Source organism: Vulpes vulpes, chromosome 14, assembly GCF_048418805.1.
Source record: "Vulpes vulpes isolate BD-2025 chromosome 14, VulVul3, whole genome shotgun sequence".
NCBI classification, from domain to species: Eukaryota; Metazoa; Chordata; class Mammalia; order Carnivora; family Canidae; genus Vulpes; species Vulpes vulpes.
In genome coordinates this window covers 139,623,358-139,637,508 of record NC_132793.1, presented here as the reverse complement: position 1 = coordinate 139,637,508, position 14,151 = coordinate 139,623,358, and the positions used below count along the sequence as shown (strand labels likewise).

The following is a 14,151-nucleotide window of genomic DNA, read 5'->3' as shown; positions in this document are numbered from 1 at the left end:
ACGCCGTCTATCAGGCGTGGAAACGGTCACGAGCAGATCTGTTGTGCATCTGACGTGTGCCGCTGTCCCCCTGACGGGACCGAGGACACCGTCACCGAATCCCCGTCAGGAGACCTCACGGTACGAGGTGTGCAGGTGGGGTGGCAGGAGGAGGCCCCCCGGGTGCTGTGAGCACAAGCAGAGCCCCGCCGGGACCTGCTGAGCCGCCTCGGGGTCAGGGACACCGGCCACCTGGCCCCACGCCCTTTGTCAGATCACGTGGGATGTGCACGACATACACTTGACCTCCGTGCCCTCGCCCGCTGCGCAGTTGGCGACGTCGGCTCCGATCAGGTCACCATGCAGCCGCCCCTCCACCTCCTGGAATGTTCCCATCAGCCCAACACAAGCCCCAGCCCATTAGCAGTCACCACCCCCCTGCACCCGCTCCCTGGGACACCCTGATCCACCTGCTGCCTCTGGATTTGCGCCTTCTGAGTAATTCACGTACGTGGAGTCATAAAGCAGGAGGCTTCCTTGTGGCGTCTTTGATTCCACAGTGTCTCCCAGGTTTGCTCATGTGTAGCAGGCGTCAGATCTCCCTCTCTGGGCTCCTTGGGGGGACCCACGACACGTCCCTGGACACGGGGGTGCTTGCGCATCTCGGCTGCTGTGGCCGTGGCGGCCCTGCCCTCAGTGCTGGGAACCGACCCGGTCGTCCCGTGCTCCATTGAGGACCGTCCATGCGGTCTTCCACGGCGGCTGCCCCGATACCCCCACGGTGCTCGGGGTCCAGTCCCCCACGTCCTCGCCAAGGCTCGCCGGTGTCTGCTCCGTGGAGAGCAGCTGCACCCGGGGGTGGGGGTCAGCCGGTGGTGCTGCCCGTGTCCCCCCGATGCTGCTGCTGCTTGGGGCCCCGTGCGGGTCGGCCACCCTGAATCTTGGGGGAAGCGTCTGCCCAGGCCGTCCGCTGCTCTGGGTTGGGGCCCGTCGGGTCTGGGCTGTGGAGGGGAGTTGGGCGCGTGCTCCCCCCGTCTGCGCTGCTTGCGTTCCCGGCGGTACTCCCAGCACACGAGGTCCCCCAGCTGCGGAGGTTAATCCACCTGCTTTTTCTCCTGGTGCCCGAGCTCCCATCCCTGCGGAGTGGACGGCGTCTGGGTGGGACTCCTGGCACCGCCTCGCCTCCTGACCTGTCGTGGGTCTCACGCAGTCATACCTGCTGATGGCGATGGTCATCTTCCTCCCCTACGTCAGCAAGGCGTCCAGCTGGTGCAAAGGCAGGCTCGTGGGTAGGTGCTCGCGCGGGCCAGTGTGCGGGGCCTCGGCACGGCTCCCCGAGACCCATGGGGCGTGGGAAGGGCCCGGGCACCGTGACGGGCAGGCATCCCCGCATGCCCCCTGCCCAGGCCAGCTCCCCCTCCTGGCACGCCCACAGGCCCCCAAGAGCCCCCAGCTCACAGCGTGGAGTTCTTCACTTTCGACCTCCATGAACCACTCAGCAAGGAGCGGGTGGAGGCCTTCAGCGACGGGGTCTACGCCATCGTGGCCACGCTCCTCATCCTGGACATCTGGTAAGGCCCAGGCCCGAGGGAGGGCGTCCGCAGCCCCCATCTCCAGCCCCGCGGCGGCTCCTGGCCCACCAGCCCCGTGGGGAGGGGGCCCCGCCCCGGGTGCAGGGCCTCCTTCCTGGGGGCCGGGGGTGCACACCAGACCCCTCCCCGCGGGGCTCCCCCTACCCCAGGCTCCCGCACCCCCCTTCTGCTCACCCTGCCCTTCACCGTGTCCTTCGCTCTGTTAAGGTTCTAGCTTTAGTTTCTGCATTTTCATTGCTGCGTTTCACCTTTTTTTTCCTTCGTATTTTTCATTCTTATTTAGGGTCTCTTGTTCCTTTGGTCACATTTCAGCCCGTCCTTACTTTGTTGGGTCACAACATGTTGATTTCTTACATCGATTATCTGGTGGCCTAAGCCATTAGCTCTCCTAATTCTCTTGGTGGCTTGCTCCTCCTGTCATTTATGATTTCTCACAAACTGGGCACAAATGATCGTTGGTGCCGATCTCTGAGGCTTAGGCCCGAGGTTCCAAAACAAGGCGGCTTTGCTTCCGCCCTGCCGCCAGGGCCGCGCTGGCCCCAGGTCCCTCGCGAGTGGCCGCGAGGAGCCCGTGCCCGTGGGGCTGGGCCCAGGGGTGTGTTCTCTGCTCTGCCCAGAGCCGCAGCCCAAGGACCTGGGGCAGCTCCCCCACCCCCGCAGGCACGTGTGTGGCCCCCACCATGAGGACAGAGGGTCTCAGGGCGCTTTCCTGGCCAGGGCGCAGGGACGGGCTCTCTGGGCCAGCAGGTGGGGACGTCCATGGGGGAGGACCCCAGACGAGCCTTCGAGGGGCTCGCAGGGTAACATTCAGCCCAGCAGTCTCAGTACCCTCCACGCGCACGCGCGGGCAGGCGGCTGCAGGGCAGTGGGCAATGGCAGGAGCACCTGCCCGTGGGGGCCAGAGGGCTGGGGGCCGGGCCGTTAGCGGACGGGGTGCCGCACTCTCCCGCCTCCAGATGAAGCGCGGGGAGGCGCCCGGGGCCCTGCGTGCCTGCGCGGAGGCCAAGGACCTTCCCGCGTCCTTCACCTGGACCTCGGGGCCTGAGAGCTGGGTGCCCTGGGGGGGGCTGCTACAGATGCCGTGTGTTCACCGTCCTAGTGAGGACAACGTCCCCGACTCCAAGGACGTGCGGGACAAGTTCCACGGCAGCCTGGTGGCCGCGCTCAGCGCATACGGGCCGCACTTCCTGGCGTACTTCGGCTCCTTCGCCACGGTGGGCCTGCTTTGGTTCGCGCACCACTCGCTCTTCCTGCACATCCGCAAAGCCACGCAGTCCATGGGGCTGCTCAACACGCTGTCGCTGGCCTTCGTGGGCGGCCTCCCCCTGGCCTACCAGCAGACCTCGGCCTTCGCCCGCCAGCCGCGCGACGAGCTCGAGAGCGTGCGCGTCAGCTGCGCCATCATCTTCTTCGCCAGCATCTTCCAGTTTGCCATCTGGACGACGGCCCTGCTGCAGGAGCGGGAGACGCTGCAGCCCTGCGCTCGGTTCGGGGGCCGCGAGCACGCGTTCATGTTCGCCAAGCTCGCGCTGTACCCGTGCGCCAGCCTGCTGGCCTTCGCGTCCACCTGCTTCCTGAGCAGGGTCAGCACAGCCATCTTCCACCTCACGCAGATCGCGGTGCCCCTCACCTTCCTGCTGCTGCGGCTGCTCGTCCGCCTGGCCTCGGCGCTCCTGCGGGCCCTGCGGGGCCTGGCCCGGCCAGCCCCCGGGGCCGAGGAGGACGTGCGGGCCCCGCTCCTCCCTTCCACCTGCTAGCTCGCCCCCCTGCCCCCGCCGCTGCTCGCCCGTTGGGGGTTGGGGTCTCCCCCTGTCCTGCCCCAGCTCCCGGGAGGGGCTTTGCTTCTGCCGACGCCGGCATGCGCCTCTGCAGCCCAGGCCCCGTGGCCACGTGCGTTCAGCCGGGCCGCGTGGGTGCCGGCCCTTGGTGGGGGTGTCCCCAGGCCCCAGCGTGGCCGCCTGCTGCGTGCAAGCTCCCGGGCAGCTGCTGGGCACCCCACCCCCCGCAGTCCCTGGGCACAGAGGACACAGCAGGAGGACAGCAGTGCCCAGACTGTATTTGTCCTGGATATAAATTAGGGTTACATTCAGGTAGTGACAAGGTACACACGAGGGCCTGGCTGCCAGGCACACACTGCCCCGTCGGGGCGCACAGACTCACTTAAATACAGAAGGACACACAACGACAGACCAGAACCCACACCGAGGCCTGCAAAGCAAAAGTAATGGCACCACGGGGACGTCAGAGCGAACACACGTCCGTGTGCTGGAGGCACGAGATATGAATGTTCCACCACAAGTGGCTGCGACAGTGCATTTGTGCGGTTTTGGCAGAAGCTCGGGGGACACGGGGCAGGCCCAGCCCGGCCGGCCGGCACCAACAGCGACGCCAGGACAAGCAGGAGGTGCGCGGTGGGTGGGCCTCTCGGGGCGCAGGAGACTCCCCAGGCTGAGGGGCTGGGGCTGCCCCTGCGGGCGCAGTGTAGACGTGGGCGCAGTGTAGACGAGCAGACGATTAAAGCTCCTGCCACCTCACATCCTGTAAACTTCCTCGGGGCCTCCAGCGGGGCTCCCGTCTCGGGCTCCCGTCCGCTCCGTCGTCAGGGTGGGGGCCAGCCCCGTGGCCGCGGCCTCCATCCCCAGGTGCCCTCGGTCACCGCGAGGCCCCAGCCAGCCGTCCGCGGACAGCAGCCAGGGGACTGGTGGCTGCAGCAGCCCCAGGGCCCAGAGTCGGCGGCCGTGGATGAGCGGCCCGGGCGGGCGGGCTCACAGGTGGCAGGGGACGCGGAGCAGGGACGGCTGGGACCACTGGCCAAAGCCCCACGCCCACCCTATCCCAGGATCGGAGGGCAGCAGGTCCGCACCCACCACCCGGCAGCAGCTTCCATGTGGCCCGGGAATGAGGGGACGCCCCGCCGTCCACCAGCGGCAAGTCCATGCAGCCCCGGTCGCGGCCGCCCTTGGACACGCAGGCTGCTGCGGGCCCTCCTCTACTTGGGGTCCCCCTCAGGGGCGGGCACCCCGTCTGTTCGGGCATCCTTGGGGGCCCCGGCCTTCCTGGGCTTCTGCTTGGTCTTCCTGAGCATGTGCACCTGTGGGGACCAGGCAGGTGAGGGGGGGACTGGGGGGGACTCAGCTGGGGGCAGGACGGCCATGCCCCGCCCCCGGGCACCCAGGGGCCTCCGCACAAGGGGCACCACCGGCCCTGCCCCGCCTCGTACCTTGGGGCCTGCGGCCGAGATGATCATGTGCCCGGGGGCCTGCACCCAGGGCTCGCCGTCCACCTGCACGGGCGTGGCCTTGAGCAGGGTGACCCGGAAGTAGGAGCCCTGGGCGATGCGGATGCCGGAGCGCAGCCCCCCCTGGACCTGGCCCTGGAGACAGCAGGGGCGGGGGGCTCAGCACATCGCGGTGCCCCCACCCCCCGCCTGCCCACGCCCACTCACCATGTGCATGACGCCTGTCACCCCCACCACCTCTAGCAGCCCGTCGTCCATGCGCGGCTTCTCGAACCTGGAGTCGCTGTCGGAGCCCCACAGATCGGCCCCCGACCCCCAGCTGCACCGAGGGAGGGGCGCACGGGTTAGCGGGCGGGGGTGCCCGGGGCCTAGGGCGCCCAGGCCGAGCCCCCGGGAGCCCCCCCCACGGGCACCTGGGGATGTTGATGAAGATGAGACCCTCGATGCTGGGCAGCTCCACCTCCTGCTGCTCCACCTGCAGCCGGATCTCCTTGTGCAAGCCGCGGGCGTGGCTGATCTTCTGCAGCCCCACCCGCACGTACACGCCCTTGTTGTGGAACCTGGGGGCAGGCGCACACCCACCGTCGGGGCGGAGCCCTGCAAGGCCCAGGACAGGCGGAAGCCCGGGAAGTACGCCGCCACCAGGGGGCGGCCCCCGCTGTCCTCAGCTCCCAAGCCCCCTTGCGGTGCCCCGCACCTGCTTGTGAACTTGCCAGGCTCCTCCTCCCGGGCCTGGTGGAAGTCCAGGCTCAGCTCTGCGTCGATGCCGATCCCACAGTAGTTACTCATCTGCACGATCTGGAGATAAGACCCGTTCCCCCGTGACCTCGCTGGTCAGCCCCCCCGGTCTCCCCACCTCCCCATCCCCAACCCAGCTCTGCGCTGTCGTCGGCACTGCCCGGCACTAGGGGCGGCCAGTGAGGCGGTCAGCTTCCCCCACGGTGGGGACGGCCCGGCACCCAGGCCCCGCTGGCACCTTGGGGGGCTCCACGTCCGCCACGCCGGTCTCCCCACCGCCGGCCTCGTGGGCGTCCAGCAGGATGGTCCAGCGGTCCATGAGCACGGCGTCAGCCTCGTCCACCGACACGAGCACGGACAGCGGGTCCTCTCCGCTGTAGCCCGCCCCCCAGCGGAGGACCCGGCCAAGGTCATTGCCTGGACACGGGCAAGAGGACACTGACCCTCCACCCCCAGCACCGCCCGGCCCCGTCCCCGACTCGCGGGCCGGCCCCACCTGTGCCCAGCGGCAGGATGGCCACGGAGGGCTCCGGGCAGGCCAGGCGGGGCCGCACCTCCTCCAGGGCAGCGAGCACCCAGCCCACGGTGCCGTCCCCTCCGCACACCAGCACCCGGAAGCGAGGCACCTGGGAGAACACGTGGAACCTGGCGACGGGCACATGGGAGGAGCTGTACCGCCAGCGTCCCGACCGCGGCTCCCGGCCCCGCACACAACGGCCTGGGGCGTCTGGCGGGGAGCCCCAGCCTGTTCCCCCCGCCCTCCCCCGGCACCCCCGCAGCCTCCGGGCTGTGAGCGGCCGCGTGGGGGACCCCCAGACTCACCCGGGGAGGGGCCCCCCATTGGTCAGCTCAAAGACCTGGTGAGGGTTGAGCAGCTTCCGGAAACTACAGAGCAGGTCACGGCCCTTGAGGCCTCCACTCTTGGGGTTCACGAACACGAGGAGGGGGCAGCAGTCTGGGGGCAGCTTCGAGTGCTGACAGACGGGGGCGGGTCAGTGCCTGCGTCTCCCCCTGCACCGCCCGGCAGCCCGAGCCCCCGCCCAGGAAGCACACGGGCCCAGGCGCTGGGCGCACCCGCCATCCCCGCCTCGCCACTGCCCACTCAGGGCCCCCCCATACGGGGCACACCCACGCTCGCTGGGCAGCCGGGTGGACGTGCGGCCCCCGCCCCAGGCCGTGCCCCCTGCCGAGCCACACAGCCCAGACACCGGCTGGACGCCCAGTGGGACCCGCCGCCCTCTGGGAGCCACGAGGCAGACGCCCTGCGAGGACAGCGGTCCCCAACAAACCAGCCCCACCGCGCAGTGCCCAGGGACACGGGCAGGGCTGAGGCCCCGCTAAGGATGGCGGGTGCCGGGCACGGGCCGGGGGCACCCCTGGGCGACGTCCCTTGCCTGCTCAGCCCGAGGCAGGCGGCCGTCGGCCGTCGGGAGAGACCGGGCAGTGGGCACAGGCCCCCGACTTCGCCCCCACGATGCCGCACTGCCCTGAGCAGGGGGGACGGCCCCCAGTCGGGGCGCAGTGTAACTCGCTCCACCCGCCCGGGAGCCGGGGTCGGGGTCGGAGCAGCCCCACATCCGGGGAAGGCCTGGGGCCCGCGGGGCCGAGGGCAGAGGGCCATGCCCTGGCCAGTGTCCGCCCCGGCCCTGTGCTCACCCCAGCCCCCTCTTTGGGTGCCATCCCATCAGGAGCCCCACCGGCCGGTCCAGGGTGGCCCCAGGGACCCGCGGACGGTCTGCATGTGGCCCCTAGGAGGCGGCCACCCTGGGCTGGGACCCGCGTCCCGTGCTTTCCTGCCCGTCGGCCCGCGCAGGCCTCTCACCCCGGACCTCAGATCCTCCCTTGGCGCGAACTGGGCCACCACCTGCGCCTTGGCCAAGCAGTGGTGACGCCAGGCACCCAGGGCCCCCGACGCCGTCCACTCACCAGCACGTCTGGGAGCACCAGGGCCATCAGTGGCCGGCCGTGCACCGCCGTGTCCCTGACCAGCATGTACAGCCGCTCGGCCTCTGCGAAGCAGGCCACGTCCAGCACCACCGCACCTGCAGCAGGGGGCTGCACGCTCAGACCCGCCCCCGACCCGCGCCCGAAGGGACCCTGGGCCGGGCCATCCGACGGCACCCACGCGGCGCAGGACCCCCTTCCCCGCGGAGCCTTCCACAATGGCCGAGCTCACAGACGGACACGGCTGGTGGATGCGAGGGGTGGCGTGGCTGGGCACACGGAGCCCCCGGGCCCACGGCAGGAGGACCCCACCCATGAGAACAGAGGACACGGATGACCGCTGCGGACCTCGGAAGGGCCCCGGGGCTCGTGGCAACATCCTCCCCCGTCTGGGCGGACTGGGAGCCTCCCGCGAGAAAAGACGCAAACCCAAGGGCATAACGGGTCTTGGGGGACGCGCTGCGACTCTGTCACGCTTGAGCAAAATTACAGCCGGGAGCCCGGAGGACGCCCAGAAGTGTTTCTCTCCCAGCGGGCTCTCCCAGGGGGCTCCCCAGGAAAAGGTGGGGTCCTACACAGAGTGGGGCACGTGACGCGAGGCAGGAAGGGTGGCCCTTCCCTGACCAGAGAACGACCCCGGCCCCGAGGCGGCTCACCTTGGGAGGAGTAGACGCGGCTCACGGACACCAGGCCAGCTGCAAGCACAGGCTGCCATCAGGGCCGCAGGGACGTAGGCTCCCGCACGTCCCCACACCCACCCCAGGAAGCCCGACCTCAGCCCGGCACCAGCCGCCCAGGCCACGGACGGGAGGACAGACCCACGTGGGACCCGGCCCCAGTAGCCCCGGACCAGCCCAGGCGGTCACACCTTTGGCGGCCACGGCCTCGTCCAGGAGGCTGGCATACTCCTGGGCAGACAGGCCGGGAGGCAGGCCCCCCACAAACAGGGAGACGTGCGGGGCCACGACCCTGTTCTCGGCCACGTAGAAGCGTGTCTGGCTCATCTGCCGCAGGGACGTCTGTGGGGGGAGCAAGGCACTGAGCGGGCACCGGGGGGGGCGCCTGGCCCCCCACGTCCTCACCCACAGAGGCGCCCTTGGGAAGGTGCCCCGGCTGAACCACGAGCGACGGAAAGGCCTGCTCCCAGGGGCGGCCCCCACTCCCCTGGGGCAGCCCGGGGCTGGGAACCCCACCTTCCAGGGAGGGGGACATCAGGGAGCAGCTGAGCGCCTGGCCCGGGAGGGGCAGCACCGGCAGCCAGGACGGCCGCGGGCCCCAGGGGCAGGCTCCCCGCTGCGAGCAGGGACCAGCATTCACACCCAATGACCTGCCGGATGTCGCGAAGCCGGGCAAGCAAGGGCTCTGCGTCCTGCAGCACCGTCCGCTGGACTGCGGGGACGACAGACGAGGCCGGTGAGGACCAGGGCTCAGGGCCCCAGGCGGGGATCGGGGGACACCCCGCAGGCCACCCACTCACCTTGCCGGCTCCCCATGAGCACCTCTACCAGCTGGAAGCCCTCAGGACCCTCGGCCTGTGGAGGGTGCAGTGGGAGGCATCAGGCCGGGACCCCCCACCGGCCCGGGCCGGTCTCACAGGGCCACGCCCCAGGGCCAGGCCGCCAGCCAGGCCCCCCGCCGCATACGCACCTGTCGCCCGAGCAGCGGGAGAACCTCCAGCACCACAGTCCGGGCCGTGCTCTGTGGGGTCACACGGATGGACACGTAGGCCACACCCACCCTGCGGAACAATCCCAGGAGCGTGGGTCGCAGGGCCCCACCCCCAACTCCCTCCGCAGAGCCTGGGCCTCGGGCCTGGGTCTCACTTGAGCCACGCGGGGTAGATCCTCAGAAGCTCCTGCGCGTGGGGCATGGCGCGGACGATCCAGGCCTCGGGGCCTCTGCCGCCCTCCTCCTCTGCGGCCCCGCTCCCCCGCGGCCTGCCCCGCGCCCCCGAGTCACCCGCCGGCACGGGCGCAGGGACTGGCTGCAGCTCGAAGTCTCGAGGGTCCTCCAGGACGTAGTAAGCCCGCAGCGCCGCCTCCTGCAGGGTGGGGCCGGTGTGGACGGGAGCGGGCGAGCCGGCCACCAGCACCCTGGGCCGGAGGGGCCCTGCCTCGGCCCCGCCCGGGGGCTCTTACCAGCACCTCCTCGCTCCTGGCCAGGCGCGGGACGCTGATGATTCGGAAGTGGTTTCTCTGCAGAGCGTCGTTGCCGTCGAAGATCTTCAGGGTCAGCTTGCCTGGGCCATGGAAACGGGTCTGAATCCACGGAGCGGGGGAGGGGATGGAAACACGGGCCACGGGATGGGGGGTGGGGCGACCGGGGGCTGGGGACGGGGACCAAGACAGGCAGCACTTACTGGACTCCGGGGCCTCCCTGCCCAGGCCAGCAGGGGTGCTCCCGTCCACCCCGTCGTCCTCATCACCTGTGGGAGGAGCACAGCCGAGCTCTTCCCAGGGCCCACCCACCCCGGCCCCCAGCCAGCACCCCCAGCGCCCGCCCCCTCACCTGGCTCTGGGACCGCGCTCTCCGAGATGCGGAAACAGTGCATCTTGCTGAAGTTGCGGGACAGCAGGCGCACGCACGCGGGGGGCAGCACCAGGGTGTGCAAGCGCCCAAACGTGCACTCGGGGGCCAGCGCGGCGGAGCAGACCGAGTGGGCCTGGGGGCGGCAAGGGCGGCCCTCAACTGTGCAGGGGCCACGCAGGGCCCAGGGCCCCTCCCCAGGCCGGGCGGAGCGGGCGGGAGCCACCCTCAGACCAGGTCCCCAACAGAGTAAGATGCAGTCGGGGGTGGGGGCCGCGCCCTGCCCCAGGACCCCGCCCCCCAGGGCCCCCACCTGCACGCCGCACCACTCGCAGCGCACGCCGGCCAGCACGTCCGAGGACCCGCACGTCTTCCTGCAGACCTCGCAGCGCGCTCCGGAGGGCAGGTTCCCCTCCCGCCAGTGGTGGTGCTGAGCGTCCTGCGGAGGAGGCGGTCAGTGGCCGGCCGCCCCCGCGCCCTGCGCCCCCCCAGGCCGTGCACTCACATGGTCCCGGTGCCCGTCGTGATGGCACTGGCGACAGTCGCTGCAGGCGAAGGGCACACATTCGGGGTGAACGTGCAGCTCACACACTGAGGGGCGGGCAGGGTTCAGGGCCTCTCGCCGCTCCCCCAGCCCTGCCCCTTCCCTGGGGCAGCTCTGCGGGGCCCAGGCCCGTCCTTGGTCCCCCCTTGGGCGGGCAGGGTCAGCCTCTCACCTCTGCTGCCCGCCCCGCCCCGCTCCCGGTGAGGGGAGCCCCGGAACACCCCACCCCCACCTCGGGCCGCCGAGACCAGGGCCCTGGGGCGGGTCAGGGCGGCAGCGGTACCTTCACAGCGCAGCGCGGGGGCCTCCAGGCCCTTGCGACACACGGCACAGAACTTCCGCTTGTAGAGCCCCCTGGGGCCGAAGCAGTGGGCCACGGGCACCTGAGGGAGCGGATCCACCTCGCCCGCCGCCGGCAGCCTCACCCCCTGCCCGCGGTCCTGCCCCGGCCCCCCACCCCCACCCCCCCCCCGGCCCTTGCCACGAGGCTCCCTCACCGGCCCCGGGGGGGCCCCCACATCTGGGCCACCTGGTGAAGCGGCGCACGGCGGCCCACGGACAGGCAGGGGCTCCAGACGGGGGTCGTGGGCACGGGGAGGGCGCCCAGCTGCCGCCCCAGGAGGGTCTCACGAGCAGGGGTGCGGCCGCACAAAGGACGGCTCTGCTGCCCCCATCCTGCGAGCCGGCCTCCCCCGAACCACCCCCTGGCCGGGCTCCTCCCACCTCCTGGCCCAGCCCCCCCATCCTCCAGCTGGGCTGCCCCTGGCTGGGCTCCCCACCACCATCCCCTAGCCCAGCCCCCCTCATCCTCCCCTGACTGGGCTCCCCCCCCTCCCCCAGCTAGCCAGTGGGACTCGCAGCCCGGGACCAGCCACGGAGCCAGCGTCCCCACGGCCCTGCCCACTGTCCATACGCACTCGGACGAGGCTGGGGGCCACGCTCGCACAGGGAGTCTTCACGTGCTTCAGGCACTTCTCGTGGGACATGAAATTGCAGACTGCGGAACGACAGCAGCGGCAGTTGGCTCCCGACCCGCCCCAGCGCCGAGACCCCGGCCTGGGCACACGGAGGGCGGCGGCGCCAAGGGCCGCGACGGGGCCAGCCCACAGGCTCACCCTGCCAGAGCTCACGGGGGCCCGCCCACCCCCCCACAAGCCAGCCCTGGGAGATGGAGACCGTGGCCCCCTCCTCCTCCGTCGGGAGCCCACGTGGGGACAGGCTGTGCCCTAGTCCTGCCGCTCGCACACCAGCCAGCTCTCCTCCCAACCTGCTGCTTGGCCCCCGGTGCCGGCAGGTAGGCGGGCGCCTCCCACATCCCCCCAGACCCGCTTCCCCTCGTGCCCCAGCTCTCAATACCCTCGTGACCCTCCCACGTGTCGTGCATCTGCTCAGACCAGAGCCGGGCTGTCGTGGCCAGGATCCCTGACGCAGGCAGGACGGCAGCCCGGTGACGGCTGCCCCGGCCCCGAGGCTGTAAAGGTGCGTGCTGTGCTCCGCGGGGCCGCCCACCCTGGGGTGCGGGCCTCTAAGGAGGGAGGCCTGGAGACGGACGGGACGGGGGAGGGGCGCGAGGGGAAGCCGCTCGTGGCAGCACCTGCAGCGAGTGGGCCCAAAGGGGCCTGGGCTGGGACGGGTGGACAAGGCTCCCTGGGGAGGCGGCAGGTGCAGGACTCACTGTCCAGCAGAGCCTTTGGTGAAATGTTGGGGGCGGCTAGAGGGGGCCATGCCCACCCGTCCCTGGGTCCTGGGAGGAGGGAGGGGACACACAGGTCCCCCCCAGGCTGGCGGCAGCTGCCTCGCATCTGAACACCTCAGAAGGCTGGAGTCAGAGGAGGCAGAGGCAGACGGGGAGGGGGTGCCCAGCGGGCCCCCCTCCAGGCCCAGACCAGCTCCGACGCGGAGGGCAGCAGCGCACAGATGGACCTCCGGCCGCGGAGATAGTGCCTGGCCCCCCTGCACCCTGGGTGCTCCTGCCGGGGAGGACGCTCTTCCTGCCACACCCGCGTCAGGCCCCTCTGCTGGCCAAGATTACCCCCGTTCTGCGCGAGGTGGGGGGGTGTCCACACAGCGGCCCACTGGCGGCCTCCGTGTCACCCCAAGCCCGCCTCCTCCGTGAGCTGCTTCGCCCTTTAGACCTAGAGCCGCACCTGCAGGAAGTCCTGGCTGCGAGGGACCCTGAGCCCTGCCCCGCCACCCCTCCCCTGTGCAGGGCCCAGGCCCACCCTCAGACCCTGAGTTGTGCCCTGCCACCCCTCCCCTGTGCAGGCCCTGGCCCACCCTGACCCTGAGCCCTGCCCTGCCACCCCTCCCCTGTGTGGGGTCTGAGCCCACCCTGACCCTGAGCCCTGCCCCGCCACCCCTCTGTGTAGGGTCTGAGCCCACCCTGACCCTGAGCCCTGCCCCGCCACCCGTCCCCTGCGCAGGCCCTGGCCCACCCTGACCCTGAGCCCTGCCCTGCCACCCCTCCCCTGTGCGGGCCCTGGCCCACCCTGGCCCTGAGCCCTGCCCCGCCACCCCTCTGTGTAGGGTCTGAGCCCACTCTGACTCTGAGCCCTGCCCCGCCACCCCTCCCCTGTGCGGGCCCTGGCCCACCCTGACCCTGAGCCCTGCCCCGCCACCCCTCTGTGTAGGGTCTGAGCCCACTCTGACTCTGAACCCTGCCCCGCCACCCCTCCCCTGTGCGGGCCCTGGCCCACCCTGACCCTGAGCCCTGCCCCGCCACCCCTCTGTGTAGGGTCTGAGCCCACTCTGACTCTGAACCCTGCCCCGCCACCCCTCCCCTGTGCGGGCCCTGGCCCACCCTGACCCTGAGCCCTGCCCTGCCACCCCTCCCCTGTGTGGGGTCTGAGCCCACCCTGGCCCTGAGCCCTGCCCCGCCACCCCTCCCCTGCGCAGGCCCTGGCCCACCGTCAGACCTAGAGCTGAGTCAGCCTGCCCAAGCACGTCTGCAGCCTCAGGTGAGCCTGTGGGCCGGGCCGGGCGGGGGAGGCGGGCGCAGCGCCTCTGACCTCGTCCGGGAGGCTCCCCGCCGGCGGCCTGGCCCCCCGCCCCACCGAGGGCGTCCTGCGCGCCGCGGCCTCCACCTGCCCGCGGAGCCTCCGCGACCCCGGGCCGACCGGGCGGCCGCACACCTGTCCGGGGGAGCCGGGGGCCGGGGCGGGGGGCGGGAGCTCGCGTCGCAGGCCGGGGCCCCCCACCCAGGCAGGGCGCGGTCCCCGCCGGCGCTCACCGTCGCACAGGAAGCCGGCCAGGCCCCAGATGAAGTCGGAGCACAGGTGGCAGAAGGTGGGCTTGGTGAGCGTCGCCTTCCGGAAGCTGTGGCCGCTCGGAGGGAGGCTCCCGCCCGCCCCGGGGCCCGGCCCCGCTCCCGCCCGCGCGCGGCCTCGGCCGCCGAGCTCGGGGCTACGGGCCGGGCTGCCGGAGCGCGGGGAGCCGCCGCCGAGCCAGGCGCGGGCCCGGGGCTCGGCCGCCGCCGCCATCCCCGCCCGGGCGCCCGAGCCCCCAGCCCCCGAGCCCCGGCGGCGGGCGAGCGCCGGGTCCGCGCTGCGGGCGACGGGGGCCGCCGCCTGCCGCCTCCCGCCCGCCGCCTC

At 71.7% G+C, this 14,151-nt stretch overlaps 2 protein-coding genes across 7 annotated transcripts in view; one reads left to right on the top strand and one right to left on the bottom strand.

Moving 5' to 3' along the window:
- Positions 1–4,105, top strand: part of TMEM175 (transmembrane protein 175) — a 23,134-nt gene extending 19,029 nt beyond the window's left edge. For 3 of the 4 annotated variants that reach the window (XM_072738051.1, XM_072738050.1, XM_072738053.1), the window contains 3 exons: positions 1,190–1,268; positions 1,415–1,550; positions 2,671–4,105. In XM_072738051.1, the coding sequence (XP_072594152.1) occupies positions 1,190–1,268; positions 1,415–1,550; positions 2,671–3,328 (873 nt within the window). In that variant the 3' untranslated portion in view covers positions 3,329–4,105. Of the gene's footprint in view, positions 1–1,189; positions 1,269–1,385; positions 1,551–2,670 lie in introns of all 4 variants that reach the window. The other variant, XM_072738052.1, reaches the window with a different exon arrangement.
- Positions 3,608–14,151, bottom strand: DGKQ (diacylglycerol kinase theta). Of its 3 annotated transcripts, XM_072738047.1 has the most exons (23): positions 13,791–14,147; positions 11,479–11,558; positions 10,845–10,944; positions 10,523–10,608; positions 10,331–10,456; positions 10,000–10,153; positions 9,851–9,916; positions 9,630–9,730; positions 9,315–9,532; positions 9,139–9,229; positions 8,969–9,023; positions 8,819–8,880; positions 8,360–8,510; positions 8,148–8,186; positions 7,474–7,589; positions 6,370–6,521; positions 6,044–6,192; positions 5,786–5,964; positions 5,507–5,607; positions 5,223–5,369; positions 5,017–5,128; positions 4,792–4,944; positions 3,608–4,662 (listed from the first exon to the last, which is right to left on the bottom strand). In XM_072738047.1, the coding sequence occupies exons 1-23, from the start codon at positions 14,038–14,040 to the stop codon at positions 4,561–4,563; spliced, it is 2,790 nt and encodes a 929-aa protein (XP_072594148.1). In that variant the 5' UTR covers positions 14,041–14,147; the 3' UTR covers positions 3,608–4,560. The 3 variants fall into 3 exon arrangements, with proteins under 3 accessions (XP_072594148.1, XP_072594149.1, XP_072594150.1); XM_072738048.1 differs by lacking the exon at positions 6,370–6,521 and having other exon boundaries at positions 6,044–6,173; positions 13,791–14,148; XM_072738049.1 differs by having other exon boundaries at positions 4,101–4,662; positions 5,786–6,173; positions 13,791–14,151.